Source organism: Nyctibius grandis, chromosome 1 (genome assembly GCF_013368605.1).
Source record: "Nyctibius grandis isolate bNycGra1 chromosome 1, bNycGra1.pri, whole genome shotgun sequence".
NCBI classification, from domain to species: Eukaryota; Metazoa; Chordata; class Aves; order Nyctibiiformes; family Nyctibiidae; genus Nyctibius; species Nyctibius grandis.
Window position 1 is genome coordinate 32937810 of NC_090658.1, and position 16650 is coordinate 32954459.

The following is a 16650-nucleotide window of genomic DNA, read 5'->3' on the forward strand; positions in this document are numbered from 1 at the left end:
TAGAACTGGACAAAGTGGATTGAGGCATCTGTAGATCCTGTCAAGCAGAGGGCTGTATTTAATTAACTCAATCTAATTCAGAGAGACCTTTACTATGCTTCGTGCTCAATGAAAACACATAGCTCAGTGGCACAGTGCCGATACTGTGCAGTTGTCACTGAGCTCTGCATCCTTCTGGATCTCCACTAACTGCAGAGCCTATGGAAACAATGAATAGCAGGAATCATCACAGACGTTTTTTCCCCTTTTCTTGACTGGAATATTGCAGTTTCCCGTCACGGGGATAAAAAACTGTATTTCGGTTTTCCATAAATTTTTCTGCTGTGGACAGGAAGCTTGTACTGCTCTACTGAAGAATGTAGCTGTTTGCTTGCATAGGGGAGTTTGTCACATATATCAGATTGGTATTTTATAAACAGCAGTAGCTTCTACCCACTCTGGGTGCCATCAAGACAGCATGTTTTGCTTTGTGAACGTTCTATAGCACTGTTGTTCTTTCTTGAAACCAGACATTTGCCTTTCCACCTCAAACTTGAAACATCTTTCTGATTATTTCCTGAATGACAGAAGGAGAATTTAAGAAGAGAAAGTCTGATAGTGTTGGATGTTGTTTTCATAATAGCCCAACAGAAATTAAATATACAGACCTTTGGGATGTGTTGCAATTTACTGAAAAATGCAATCTATTCTTTGAGAATGCTTATGGATAGGAAAGGAAACGTGTCTGTTGTAGTATGAGAATACCTCTAATTGTTTCCCCTTGATTTTGTGTTAATGCACCTAGAACTAAGGGCAGGGAAGAGTGTATTGTATCCACTGCAAATAAATCAGTACAATTAACTGCTGATATATGCACACTGACCTTGAGAGCTAATACATTGCTGCTTCTAATATCAGGAATCTAGTTTAGAACAGGCAGTACAGGGATCTGGCCCTGGATCAATGAAGGAAATGTCTTGAATAAATTGGGACCACAGAGGTCAGTCTTCTGAAAAACATAATTAAATTGGGCCTGAACTGGAAGACTCACACATTAAAGAACTGCAGTGATCAAATGATTAGGGGATGAAGGAGAGGGGGCAGCAGAAAGGGAGAAAGGAACAGCAAAGAGTGTATGATACAGCAGCTTTAGAGATGGTGTTTGAGAATCTGAGTGTTTAGGGGCATAAAGAAGGAAATTTAGTCAAAGGCAGATTAAGTAAAAAAGCTGAAACGTTTAAAACAAATACCAGGATGTGTTGGCACACACTAGAAAGCAAAGAGCATGTAAGGAAATGAGGAACAATAAAGCATGCAGAAAGACAATATTAGGAATGCAACAAGAAAATCCTTGGGTAATGGAGCCTCTTGTTTGCAATATAAATTTAAATGCAGCGTATAGCAACTGGCTGCTCTTATCTGATAAGACTGTCATTCTGTGAGTGGTTGGTGAGCAGAAACTGTGAAGTGAAGCAGAATATATATTTGAAATATTTTGTCTTATATGTTTTATTTTATTGCATGTTTTCCCTTCATTATAATTTTAAGAGACTTGTTCTTTTTTGCTGTCTTAGTGCCAGTGAAAGGTGTTATATGGAGAGCCCTGGGGATTGAAGGCTTTTGTCTATTCATAAATAAACATAGCAAGTATAGCAGAAAAGCAACAATCCTCATCTTGTCTTCCACTCAGCTTCCTCTAGCCTCACCTGGAAGACTTGCCATCTTTCCCAGGATAAGGTCTCTGCATACCAGTCAGAGTTTGACAGGAAAATAGTAGTACCTTGTATGGTTTCACATTCAAAAACTTCACCCTCGTCAGCATGACAGAAATGTCATGATACGCTTGTACTATTGTTATTTATAAAGTAATAAGTTACAGGTGCTTTTTGTTTACCTTCTGTTTGCTTTCATGGTGGTGTTTCCCTGTGTACTCATTTGCCCTAGTCAAGTTTTCTCCACAGCCAGGAAAGTCAGAAACATACTCCACTATATATGAACTTACTACTGGTGAAAGCTGAGACTCTGAGCTATGGTTAAATCACTGAAGCAGAAGAATGTGAGATGTCAGGGAAGTGGGCAGAACTTCTTTCATGGGCTTCTGTGCTGCAGGTACTTGGGGCAGCAGACAAGGCACTGGGGACTAGAGTCACTTCAGCCTTGCACAGACATCCACCTGCTCGGACTACTGTTGACAGCCAGCCTTGGGATGATAATGAACCAGCTACTGAGCTAGGGAGAAGGCTGTAAAAGCTATCTCTTATCTGCAATCTCCCTTTCTGTGCCATGACAACAGACTTCTCCATAAACTGTCTTTACACACATGCACAGTCTCCAGGTACCTTGCAAACAACTAATTAGTAGAAATCAATAGGTATATTTATCTTTATCTTACAGAGGAGAGAGAAAAGTTAAGTGAAACTCATCCAAGGTTACGTATCAAGACAGTGGTAAAGTCATCCAGGTGTTTGTGTTAAGGCCAGATTTCTTCCTCAGAGATGCAGGCACCACGGTCTCTCCTTTAAATGTAATTATGCAAACACTATCCATGACACTAGATTTATATTAACAAATTGTACAGTGACATGCCTTATGTGTGGAAACAGCACTGTGCAAAGAGAAGGTATGACAGTTGAGAGAGCTGGGTTTTCCAGAAGGGACTTGGTGAATAAACGAGCAAGATATATGAGGCATATTGTGCCTCCTACTCACCTGTAAAAATGATGTAGTAGTAGTCTCTTCTGTAAAGTGCATTAAGAACCTGATGTGAAAGAACAGGTGTTACTACCAAAAGTCCATGCCTCCTTTCTCTTTCCCGTCCAATGACACAGCAGTTTGGAAATACGTAACTGTATAAGCAGATACGACATAGACTACAACTTTGAGAACCCACCGTTCACACGGTAGAAATAATGGAGTGTGAAAAGTCCTCCAGAGAAATAGTGAATTATTGTCCTGCATGGGAATCAGAGAGTGAGAGTGACTAGAAAGATTAATTTAACTGACAAATCTAGTTCTGTCCCAACTAAGTGAAAAGCAAGAAAATGCAGTAAAAAGCTTACCAGGCTGACAAAAGAGTCTGGAGGCTGTGGAGGCTATGTGTTGTGTCATGCAACAGCATAGCAGGGGTCTCACGTTTCCTTCTCAGACCTCTGCTAATTTCTTACCAAACCATGAGCCAACCACAATGACAAACCACTGGGGTTCTATTCTCTGTAACAAGGGACCTCTGCTACTGAATGCCTATGATAACATGCTTAGGAATCCTAATCTGGGACATTCAGCAAAAGTGATTTTTTTTTTAGTATGGACTTCAATTTGCCTTGTCCATGTTTCAAAGCATCTCCAAATCTTTGCATTTGACTTTCTGTGCCCAATTAAATTTATGAGAAGCATCAGAGAAAGATCTTTTTGTATGTATGCCTTGTTTTTCCTACCAGTGCCTCTCTGCATGTAGGTTGTACATGAAGGGAAAACTGCAGTCTGTATTGCAAATAAAGAATACTCCTAAGGAATATTGGACAGAGTTTGTCTCTAGGGCTAAATGAAGGGTCAATTAAATAAAAGGTAACAAGCCCAGATAAAGAAGAGTATCCCAATTTTAATCATCCCCCTTTTCCTTTGATGTGGAATGAAATAAGAATATGTAAAAGTTTTTATAAGAATTAAGGTAAGTTAGGGATAAAGAGCTACCTGAGGAGTTGCTGTTACGGCTCAGAGACGAGGGGAATTTGGATTCAGATTATGAGAACAGGCCTTCAATTGTATTTGCAGAAAGGAATAGGGTCTGCTGATGGACATTTATGTTTCACACCATAGGCAATGTCTCTGAGAGCTGCTCCTTAGTACCTTTGCAGCCTCCCTATGTGTTCAAAATGGGTAAGAGAAGGAATAACCGGTAACTTCTCTATTGTGCCGATAAAGCAAAATGCAGGATTGCTTAAAGAACCAGATAAATAAATGAACTGGATGGCTAAAAATAGCAAAGGGGCTTGTTTAGCTGATTCATGAGTTTGTAGGTGAAATCTGATGGAGACTGGCACACAACATTAAAATAGGGGGCAAGGATAAATTTTGGGGGGCATTAAATGAACAACAACAAAAAAATGGACGGACCTGCAAATGGTCTTGGGGAAAAAAACAAGGCAGCCCAAGCCATTTCTAAATAGTGCCGTTGAAAATGCTGTTCTGCATTTTCTGTGTCCCTCTCATTGGGAAATCACCATCCTCCACAGATGTGGCTGCACCGGAAAGCTCTATGAAACAGGTCAAATAGACCTGTTGTTGATGCAACACACCCCAATGACTGGGGGAATGGATTATTTCTTCCCCTGGCCAGGAGCCACCAGGTAACTGCTCAGTTGCTTTGGGTCTTCTCTTACTCCCCACCTGCAGCTTCTTATCAGCTTTCTCAGGCAATTCAGGGACAGTGTCTTGTGCCTGAAGAAAAGCAACACTGCATGCATCTGAAGTAAACACAGATGCACATGCACATATCAAGTGGTGGTACCTAAGTCTGTTTACTAAACGTTTACACTTGGATTTTCTAAATGGCCTCTTTCTCTTCAGTTTGCTTTTGTACGCCTACAAGTAACTGTCCGCATGTTTCAATTTTGTGCATATTCAAAAACCATGCAGGTAGCTAAGCAGTTTTTTGCCCCAACAAATCAGGCAGTTAAAGCTTGTGGTTTCCAGTCAGTGAAGGTAGAATAATGCAAGTGCAGCTATTTTCACAGGTAAAATCACACTAGTCAACAAAGTCTGGCTATGATTATTAAGGTTATAATGTGCCACTCACAAGGTCTGACTAGAGCTAGGGTTTTTTTTCTATTTGGCCCGTTTTACCCACTGATATGTATCAGTCCATGTTGACAAAACCTATTTGTGAGATTGTTCAGGATTCATGAGACCACTTTAGGAAAGGTGTTAAATGAAGCATTCAAAATATTTGTTTCTAGTGTTTCTGAGATGTAATATTTTCATTTTGAAATTATGTGTTTTGTGTAGGTATTTGTCTAAAGTAGTGTTATTTTTAATGAATAAATCAAACATACCTCTTGGATTCATGCTACAGGACTGAATTAATTTAGTTACTACAATCAGCATTCAGGAATTAAAAACTGAACCATAAGCTTCAGGACAGATACAAATGAAACTGACCTTGACATTGAAGGTCATTCTAGAGTAAAAATTTCAATCTTCTGCAGCACAAGAAATTTAGGCTAATTGCTAACTGGAATTTTAAGCCCATGTTTCTTTTGCTCTGTTCTCTGTGTGTGCATGAACGGTTTTCAGTCCAAGCTTCAAGAGGTATGATGCCAGATCAGACAAGGTCTAGAGATTAGTTATAATGAAGTAGTGGCACCTGTACCCTTTAGGTGGAAACTCTCTTATTTTGTTAACTAGATCATTAAATAATACTCATATTTGCATAATGTATTTGCAGAAACTGCAGTCCCCATTATAACAGCAGTGTAACTATTTTCACAGAACAGTGTTACTATCTAGTGCCAGTTATTTAAAAAACATCTCAGGAGCATGGACCTTCAAGGCCCATTGAAGTGAACTGGAATGGGGCATCCAGGTTCCCTGAATAGTTTTCCAGGTCTGCATCCTCATCAACATTTACATCTCTGAGCTGCAAGGAATGCACTTTCCTGTGGAAACTAGTAGAAAGTCTGGCTTTCAAAGGATGTGTGTCCCTGACTGACATACTCCTGAGTTATATTAGGACTGTAGAGTGAGCTTACTGCTTATTAGACACCAGAGAACCTGTAGAGCTCAGACCACCTTAAGAGCAGAATGGACTGCCTCTTGTCTACAAAGGCTCAAAGGCTGAACTCTGGTTAAAGCCTTTTCAGCAGCCAGAATATTAATAATATCTCTCTTCCATTTAGATTCTCTGATGCCTAACAAGAGGTGGACTCACGATGTTTTATTTCCTTTGCAGAAGTCTAATAAAGCTAATGAAGTCTCTCTCTTTGCTTTCATGAAACTTACTTTATATTCTTGAAATGTGTGAGTAGTAAATATTTGTGAGGCTTCTGCACTTCAGGTTTCATCTGAAGTGATGAAAATGTCCCAAATGTATTGTAGGGAAGTGCCAGACAGGCAGATGCTCAGAAGTACACAGAATGTGTTCACTAAGTTTTATTTTCTCAGAAAATGAATATCAAAACCTTGACTAATTTTGCATATTTCTTAAAACTGAATGGCTTATAAATAATGTCTTCATTTCAGCAAAGTGCTAGTAAAAGTGAGATGGGATCTAACAGACAAACACCTTGTTTCCTCTTGACTTATGATCTCTTGCTGCATTTCCCAGAAACTAGGATGTAAGCGCATCCTATGATGTAAGTGCTCTAGGGTCACTAAGGCTATTAGACACAGATACTGTCCAGCAGCCAGGGGTCCATAGCTTTGGCAGAGAAGCTACAAATATATTATGTTTCTCCTGGATTAAAACCTCTGTGAAAAATAAAAGTCTTCATGTACATACATATGTGAACACATACACTTTTCCATTAGTGCTCAAAATGCCCTTTCTGGGTAATGTCTATATACTGCAAGAAAGTGACTCTAGGAAGGGAATTTGTACCATGTATTTCAAGAGCCCACCTAAGCAGCACTTGCTAGTAGTTTAACTATGTCAAACAGAAACAAGCTGCTGATATTTTTGACTGACTGAAATTTGTCTGGTAAGGTTTGGGGTCAGTATTGTCTTTCAAGTATTACAGATGTTAGACCTTCACAGAAGTGTCCAAGGTTCTTTTTTTGACCGAAGTAACCTGAAATGTAAAGAGGTGACTAATTGTAGGGGTTAACTGTGCTGGAACATTAGCATATGGATTTGTTCTTTTAGGGTGTATGGAAAGTACTGATTTAATACAAGAAATGAGATGCCTTAGTAAACTAGGAGACATGAAAGGATGAAAACATTTATCTGCATTAAAGCTGTGAAGCTGCTGTGCCAGACACCATCAGTGTTACAGCCATGTACTTCATCAGAAAAGATGCTGTATGAGGTCAGATGATCCCCTACCAAAATCTCTCAGTGAATAGAGATTTGCGGTGTGTAAAATAATGTATGTTCCACCACACTCGTAGCCTGGTGATGCAAGGATGCTCAGGTTGTAAGAGAATTACATCTGACCTAGCTCTGCACTTGACTGGCTATATCGATAATTTTGGCTTTTGATAAATGCATTGCTTCAGTCTTGGGAATGGTAAAGGAATTGGGCAAAATCAATATTTAAAAAAAGAAATAACATGACTAGTGTCAGAGAAAGATCAGGAAAGAATTAAGAAAAATAAAGAAAAGCTTCCCAAAAATGCACACAAATAGATACAAGTTTTGCCGATGAAAGACTGAGACATCATTTTCTTCCTGTGTGAGTTAGCCCTGCCTAAGAAAATATTGGGTTATTTCCTTGGGGATCTGTTGGATGGATTAAATCAGCCTTCACAGAGTAAGCCCTCTTGAAAATTACCTTTTATGGATTATCCTTTCCTCTGTTCTGGATCCAGTTACAACCAGTTCTTTAAAGATTGCAACAATAACAGAAACATTCTTACATTCCAGACCATCCTATGAGTCAATTTCATTTGAAGGCATAGACCTCTTTAGCATTGCTCTTCCTAAATACTACCAAACTAGGACTGCTTCCAGGGCTGGGGAGCACAGAGCAGGTAGAATAGACCCCCCAACTACTTGGAAAGGTGAAAACAAGGGAACAGCACTCAAATGAAGCAAACTGCATAAATGAACCTCATGATGGTACTGGGATAATAAAATATTTTTGGTTGCAACCTTGCTATGGCTGCAGTGTTCAAGAAAAGAGCAATAAATTTGTTACAATTCACCCAGAGTTCCTTTTTTTCTGTTACTGTGGAAGCAATATCAGTCAAATTAATATGGGTGGAGCTTAATAAAGACAGCCACAAATACCTGAGGAAATGTCTGCTTGTAAATGTTCCCCCTCTGTGATTTATAAAATGTAAGGTGGCTGGAGAAAGAAAGCACTTGACACGTTAGAGCTATTATTTCTTTTCAATAAAAGTAGCTCCTAAGAAGGCCTAGCCAAAATCTAAGTGGCACTGTACGTACGCACACCTGATGATAAGTGGCTTTACCCCTGAGGAGTGCAGCAACCGAGGCAAACACAAAAGACAAAAGCTAAGCAAAAGTAGTGTGGTTATGCTGAGTTTAGACCCGTAAGCACATAGGTACATAACTGCCTTTAAACACCTGAATAGTCTCACAGATGCTCACAAAACTGCCAGTGGCTTAACACCCAAGCCATATTTCAATGCACGTAGTCCTGGGGACAGATTCAGATGCAGAGATATTAACTTTCCTTACTGCCATACTCATCCATTATTGAGTTAGGCATAAACTACCTGCACAGGTCAGGGAGTACACGAGACCTACCTTTCCCACACAGTTTTTGGCAATGCAAGGGATTAAGGAGTAATTTTTGTCCTGACAGTGTCCCACCTCCTTTTGCATACCGTGGATTAAACTGCTTCACAGAATATGCATGAAACTTCACGTGTCACTGGAGTCTTTCAAGCTTTGTAGCTGGGGGTTAGATTTCCTAGTTACAGAGGTTCACTGAAAAAAGAGATAAGAGAAGGTTAAGAAAAAGGAAAAGGGCAGCTCCCAGAAAAGAAAATCCAGTTCCTTCACAGCACCTACCAGGCTGAAGAAAAGTATATGAACTCACCTATAAAGTCCCCGGAAGGTGGGTCACACGGCACTTGGAGACAGTAAAATCAGAGCCGCTATCCACTCACCTCCCCCTCTTTTTTTCTGTCTGTCTTTTATTTCCCAGCCTGTATGCTGCAGCTATAGCTTATTTATCTGACAGTTACCTTGTACTTGGTGCTGTGGTACGCAAAGGTTATTGGAATTTATATGCAAAGCTCAATGAATATAGAATTAAAAAATGCCTCAGAGACATTCCTGAAATGAGATGCCAAATCTCAGAAGTTGTATCTTTATGAGGAAAATTTGAATACAAAACACCAAGGTTTATGACTCTTGCACATATTAATTCATACCAATCCGTGTTATAAGAGGACTAAAGGGGCTATTTTTCATCTCGGGCTGAGACAGGAACTCTGCCAGATTTACTGACTTGCTGTGAGAAATCTACTTCATCTGGCTGATAGATACCTTTAAAATGTAAATCGGAATTGTGAGCTTATCACAAGGCTACCATTAGCAGCCATAAAATGCTTGTTGTTGCAGGTCACAAGAGATTTTGGGAACAAGGTGAGCAAACTGGTCAGCAAAAACAGACTCTAAACTTGACACTTTATTTTCTGTCTTATATGAAAGTTACCAGAGCTGAAATCAAAACAATTTTTATTATACATCCATCCCCTTGGCAACTAGCAATTACCATGACTTTGTGGGAGAGTCTAGATTTTAGAAGGTACTATTATAATTGTGCAGACTCAAGAATCCTTACCTCATCTGTGGCCCAGGTGCTTTGTCTGGAGAGAAAAAGGAAAACCAGCTGCCCTATGGAAACCCCAGATGTTCTCCTTAAGGAGCCCAGTCCACCTCTGTCCTCTCCAGTGTCCTATAGATGGCCCTTTGGGTTTGTACCCTATTTGCTGTGTCGTGAATTGATTACTTCAGGATTACACTGTAGAGAAAGCCAAGGCTTAGAATTTTGAAATACCAATTATAGCAAAAGACCACAAAGGCTAGAAATTTCCTCTGCAGACAAACAATATTTTTATTAATACTTGCGAATGCATTCAATAACTGGAATGACAAAAGCCATATTTCCGTCCTAGTACGACTGTTACTGATTTGTCCTCCTGCTGGTAAAAGCACATATTGCGCTCTCTGTATCTTTTTCATGCACACATGCAAGCACACACAGGCAGATGATGCACTTTCAAACCATCCACAGATGGTTTCCCCATCAGGGTTTACTTTGCCATTTAGACCTCCTGCTTCACAGCCTCCTCTCGGTGTTGCAGTCCCTATTTTCTGTAATTAACTTCTGTTCCTCCCCCCATTTCTTTTTACAAACGCTTTTCACTCTGATGCTTAGAGTCAACCGTCTCCCCAGAGCACTGTGATATTTAACAGCATCCGGAAAAAATGTGGTTAGAGAATTGGGCCACTTAAAGGAGACACTGCTCTCGTAAGTGTGCATTCACATTTTTGAATAGACATTCAGAGGGTGGGAATGTAGATGAGGGAGAAGCTATGAAAGAGCTTATTACTAATTAACTGTATCTATTTTTCCCCCTTATAAACTGCTTTTTGTTTATCATTTCAGCTGGTAGGGTAATACGCTAAATTAAAGCTGCAGAACACAATTATAATTAAGATTCAAAAAGCCAATTTCCTGTTGATAAACTACTAATTGATAATAATGTAAGCGATATTTATAGCTCTTCGCTAAGTATGCCACAGATTTGCATCAATAACATACTTGCTAATCTCCAAACATTTTATTCGGTAGCCTTTTATTTACTATTGAAGGTAAGATTACTCTTCTCAAGCCATCCTTTCTAGAAGTATCTCTCTTTCATCTTGTTTGCAGAGTTCAGCAAACACAGATGCTTCGGTCCTTTCCTCTCCTATGAAATAGTAATAATGGTATATAATTACCAACATCACACTAAGCAGAAAACCTTACTATGAAGAACATACTATACATAGTTCAGCACTCATAACATCTTGCATTTCTACAGCTCCTTCTTTCTGAGTCATCTCACATATTCTATAGATGGGAAACCAAACCGCCTTACCCAGGAGAAGAATCGTCCACCTTTGGGCAGATCCCCGAGCGCAGGGCCCTAGTTTTCATTCCTTTCACAGGGAGGTGGAGCAAGACCTCTTTAAAGAGGTCTTTAAAAAAAAAATTACTGAAATGGTAGATTTTGTTTTGTGTTTGGTGTATGTTACTGGCAGATTAATAACTAACCTTTATGATTTCTTTTAATTATTATAAAACATCTGTGTAACAGTCATTTCAGCTGTGTGAAGTGTAAATAATTGCGATGTGACTTTTTTGAGATGTTTCTTGCATCATATGTTTGCTAAAGTTTGAGTGGCCTCATAGTACTTATTATTGGAGTCATTATGAGACACTGTGTATTATCCCATCATGCAGACAGCAGTAAGAGAACCAGCTTAGGCACAGGTGACTGTCTGCCATCCACTGCGTAAGCACTGGAGGGGCAATTGATGAAGCACGAGGGTGTCTCATCTCTGATTGTGCCATGATTGCTCTTGAAACATGGGTGCCAAAAACTGCTAAGCATATGAGCACCTGAATGATTGAAAAGGGATATGGTGTACACCAAGAACCAAGGACAGTGATGCAAAGTTACATGGTGGGGTGATGTAGGTTAAAATGAGGCAAAATTACCATGTTGGGAATTACAGCATGAATTGTGCCTGTAGCTACTGCCACAAGTGAGGGGCTTGGAGACTAGAGCATACCATCTTGGCAAAAAAGCCAGGGAGATACCTCACAAAAATATAGCTCTTTGTCAACCTGCCCCTTTCCTCAAAGGGAGAATGAGGGTTAGAAATGAATCATCTGCCCATTCCTCAGCCCTCCTTGATAACAGAGTCTGGGCAAGGGAGAAACAGAAAGAAAACAATTTTACATATATCCTGCACGTGTGAGAAGAAGGTCAGCAAACCTATGTAAGAAGATGCTCCCAAACCTGAAGCAGGGCTGCAACTTCTTCCAGCCACAACTGTCCCTATGCGTCAGCCTGTTAATACATTTTGTTTATTCTTCAAAGACTCATACCTTACAGTTCAAGATGGAAAAGCATGTGAGAGCTGGAAAAAAAAGGGAGATAATGTTGCAAAGAGAAATGCAAGGGAGGATGCAAGGGAGGACTGTGGACGCAGGTGAGGACCCTGCTGTCACTACAACCAAAAGGATTGCAGCATGAGAGCATGAGGGTGTCAGAAATCTCACCAGGAGCCTATGGTAGCACAGGTTTCCCCTGCATCTCTTCTCGTTGGAGCTAGACAATGTCATCCTTCCCATAGGTTGGCCGAGCACAGGGTGAATCCAGGTGATGATGATGCAAGCGATTTCTGCTTCCTGTGCTGCCTGTCATGAATTTTATTATGGGTGGGCAAGTGAACTGACTCGCCCCAGGACTGGCCAGATAATTACATGGCCATTACTAACCACATTACTGAAGGGTAAATATGCAGTTATTTTTATCCATAAAATCAGCTCTTTCAACCCTAAGACTAATTCCACATTATTATGCAGCGGTATGTAATTACTATAAGACAGCTTCTACCTCAAAGAAGCAGGCACTATTCCAAATGAAATCTTTCAGGGTTTTAAGCCATGGAATCTGACAGCGGGATTTGTCCTCTACCAGCTACCCAATAAAAATTATAAAACTGTAACTAGAAAATAGGTAGTCATAAGACCCTATTACCAGGCATAGGCACTAACAATTTCTATCTCATTCAGATTTGGAACCAAAATCCCTTTTTTTTTTTTAAATTTTTTAGAAAGAATGCATTATGTGGAGAGACATGTTGCTATAATACTTAACCTTCCCACCCCAGGTGATCCCCTCCTGAAAGGAGGCACTGAGAAGTCTCTCTGGAGGTAGATATTAGGTGAAATATAAGAGAAAAGGTAGCCATATCATAACTGCTGTTGTTCCTTTTAACTCTTTTTATTTCTTGCAGGTGCTGTTGCGTGATTTACCATGGAAAAATTGCTCTGCAGCATCCTGGTTTTTGGAATGGCTGTCATGGTCAACGCTTGTCCCAAATATTGTGTCTGTCAGAACCTGTCTGAGTCTCTGGGGACTTTGTGTCCCTCCAAGGGTCTCCTATTTGTACCACTAGACATAGATCGAAGGACTGTTGAACTCCGACTTGGGGGGAATTTTATTATTAATATCAGCCGACAGGATTTTGCCAATATGTCTGGACTTGTTGACCTTACTCTGTCCAGAAACACAATCAGTTACATACAGCCCTATTCTTTCACTGACTTGGAGAGCCTTCGGTCTTTACATCTGGACAGCAACAGGCTGCCTGACATTGGAGAGGATATTTTGAGAGGCTTAATTAACCTTCAGCATTTGATTTTAAACAACAACCAGTTAAGCAGCATCTCTGATGAAGCCTTTGAAGATTTTTTGCTGACATTGGAAGACTTAGACCTCTCTTACAATAACCTCCGAAGCATTCCCTGGGAATCTATAAGGAAGATGATAAACTTGCACCAGCTCAGTTTGGATCATAACCTGATAGATTATATTACAGAGGGGACGTTCGCAGATCTTCAGAAATTGGCCAGATTGGATCTAACATCCAACAGACTTCAGAAGCTCCCCCCTGACCCTATATTTGCCAGATCTCAAGTAATTCCATTAGCCGTTACCCCGTTTTCTCCACCTTTGTCTCTCAGCTTTGGGGGCAACCCTCTGCACTGCAACTGCGAGCTACTGTGGTTAAGGCGACTTGACAGAGATGATGATATGGAAACTTGTGCTTCTCCTGCAGGTCTAAAGGGAAGGTACTTCTGGTATGTACGGGAGGAAGAATTTGTTTGTGAGCCTCCTCTTATTACACAACATACTCACAAGTTGCTGGTTTTAGAAGGGCAAACTGCGACACTGAAATGCAAAGCCATTGGGGATCCCACCCCCATCATTCATTGGGTGGCCCCCGATGACCGTCTCATTGGAAATTCTTCAAGGACAGCTGTCTATGACAATGGCACCTTAGATATCCTTATCACCACCTCCAAGGATTACGGGACTTTCACATGCATAGCAGCCAACGCTGCTGGAGAGTCCACCGCAACAATTGAGCTCTCAATTGTTCAGCTTCCCCATCTTAGCAATGGCACAGGCCGAACAGCCCCACCGAAATCCAGGCTCTCGGACATCACCAGCTCCAGCAAGTCTAATCGTGGAGAAACAAAAGGCCCACCAGAAAGAGCTGTGCTGGTGTCAGATGTGACCACTACCTCAGCTTTGGTCAAGTGGACAGTGAGCAAGTCAGCTCCTCGGGTAAAAATGTATCAGCTGCAGTATAATTGCTCAGATGATGAAGTCCTGATCTACAGGTAAATGCAATTGCTGTTTTTCCCTCTGATGACGGCAGGGGTAGGAAAGCAGGATATGAAGTCTTTTGCTCTTAGGTCACTGATTTGACTTTGATCAGAGATAGCACTGTCACTGCCACCGGTAGCATTAGTGGTATCTGATAAATTTGCGTTGTGTCTGTCAGTTTATGTGTTGGTCTGTTCATTACTTTTCTGTCTAAAAGTCATACATTACAAATCTCTATAGTATTCATTCTCTAACAACAGTTGTTTTCAGTTAAATTTCCAGTTTAGGAAAAAATAATACCGCAGTTGGTAGCCTCCTTACTAGGCTTAACAAAGAAAGAAAAACTTGACAGGCTAGAAGTCAGAAGTTTCCCTTTCCACCTCATGTTGGTGGGATTTAAACATACTACTGAGAGAGGAAACGACGTGGGAGGAAGTTTGTGCTGTCTACCCATAACACAGGCTCTAATTATTCTGCGATTCAAAATTCGGGGTTGCTAGCAAGAGATTTTTCACCTATATGAAAAAGCTTGTTTCTTACTTCACTAACATCTCTTCTACACAAATGTAATGGCTGACAACTTTGGAGTATTTAATGTTTTATACCATATTAAATGCAAGAAGAGATAATTTCAAAAGTAAGACCTGAATGTTCATTATACTCCTCCAGTTCTACACCTCCTCCAACCTCTAATGATGTAAAGCAAGAGTCACTCTTGCAGTGAACCTAACTGTGAAAAAGAAAGAAGCAATAAATGTTAGGGATTAAAAATGGGCAGGAAACTGCTTAACAGTACAAGAAAACAGTGTTACTGCTTTCTGCTTCTGTCTTGGAAGAACGATTGATGTAGTATGTTCATGGTAACGCTGAATCCCTAGAAACCACACTTTCATGCCTTTTTATTGCAGAGGCAACAGTATCAGATGCATTGAGCTGAAGTCTGTCTTTGGATACGTGTGAGCTACCAGCAGAAGTCACAATCTCAGGGCAAAGTAGAACGAAACACATAAACTCCTATAACTTTACAAGCATCCTGAGGCCAATGGAGAAAAACTGGTTCTGGTAGAGGAATAATGGGATTTGGATTTTGACTCCGAGAACAAACTCTGGCCAAAATGTATTCAAAGCCATTGATTTCCTTGGTAGGCTTGGAGTAACTATCTGCTAGCCTGCAGACTACTTTGTCCTGCAGTGAGACCGGAGGCACCAGTCAAGTCATGGTACTCAGCCTCCAGATCACAGAACAGACCTTACTATTTTCTCCTTTACCAGAGTGTAATTTTCTTTAACCTGAGAAAGTAAAACCAAGAGGGAGTAAATGCTCATGTGACATTTTTCACTCACTCTTCTCCTACAGTGAAATCTAATTTTAAAGTTGTTTTCAGAATTGAATGTTTAGTTGACAAGGATAAAATTTTGTGTCAGAAATGCTTTTACCTCAATCAGTTGTAGAACAGAAATAATAAAGTGATTTATTTATCTACTCCAAAATCAGTCACTCTTTGCCAAAAGTAGGAATATTGACCAGCAAGTCCAAAGAAAATTTTTTTAAAGGACGTTTATTCAAATAATGAAAAAATCTGAGGAAATTCAGTTCTGCTCACTTCAATTCCTCAATTACAAAAATATGCTGAAATAATCAAATCAATTAGCAGGTGCAAATTATTTGCCTTGCTCTGGCTAATGTATTCTGGAACTGGTGTGTTAGCTTTGGGACTTGCAACTATGTGGAGTTAAATAGAATGAAACGATAAGATAAAACTAACTAATGATAAAGTAATAGGAATAGAACGAAACAAAATGTGCTACTGTCAGTTTTTCCTGAGGCAAAGCTTTTGGCTAAAACTCAACAGTATTTAAGATCTTGAGACCAGTGGAAGTCTGAAAAAAATAATCTGAAGGATGCGTATAGTCATATGACACTGTATAGTGAATTTGGCCCAGTGAACAGGAATATCCTTGTAACCAGTAAGAGACGTTAGTGGATGTTGTCGGGTGTTGGAAGTGATGAGATGTGTTGATTTGATGAGGAGGAGGATCACCAGGGTAAATAAAACAAACAATGCAGAAGCAAAGACATGCAATCTAGTAGCTGGAGGGGTGAGAATTGGGTGCCATGGGCAGAAATGAGAGAAAGGTGCCATCTTGCCAGCCTGATCTGGAGGAACAAGTGGCTGTCAAGGTGTCAGGCAACCCTAAATTCTTATCTCCAGTGCTGCCTCTCAGTGAGGTTTTAGCCCTTTCTTGCTTTACTTGGTTGTGGCTGTTTTCCAGATGCACAGTGAAGACAGTGCTATTTCCATAACTCTCCCATCGGGCCTTTTGAGTATTCATTGGTGATGCATAGCTCTTTTCATTCACAGCTCTCAAAAGCCCGTCACCAAAGAAAACAAATTTTATTTCTCTACATTTTGCACCAGGGAAAAATGAAGAATAGAAAGATAAAGTGAACTGTCCAGCGCCTGAGTGTTAATCAGTGGCACTCATAATATCGAGACCAGTTCTTATGACTTTCAGCCAGGGAACCACTCAGTCCCTTAGAGTTAATTAACTAAAGCTGTTTTGCTTTAATTGGTCAGATGCATG

At 40.2% G+C, this 16650-nt stretch overlaps 1 protein-coding gene across 1 annotated transcript in view; it reads left to right on the forward strand.

Moving 5' to 3' along the window:
* Positions 1–16650, forward strand: part of LRFN2 (leucine rich repeat and fibronectin type III domain containing 2) — a 172935-nt gene that overhangs the window by 110370 nt on the left and 45915 nt on the right. The window contains exon 2 of the mRNA XM_068411181.1: positions 12686–14078. Coding sequence (XP_068267282.1) covers positions 12706–14078 — 1373 coding nt within the window. The 5' untranslated portion in view covers positions 12686–12705. The remainder of the gene's footprint in view (positions 1–12685; positions 14079–16650) is intronic.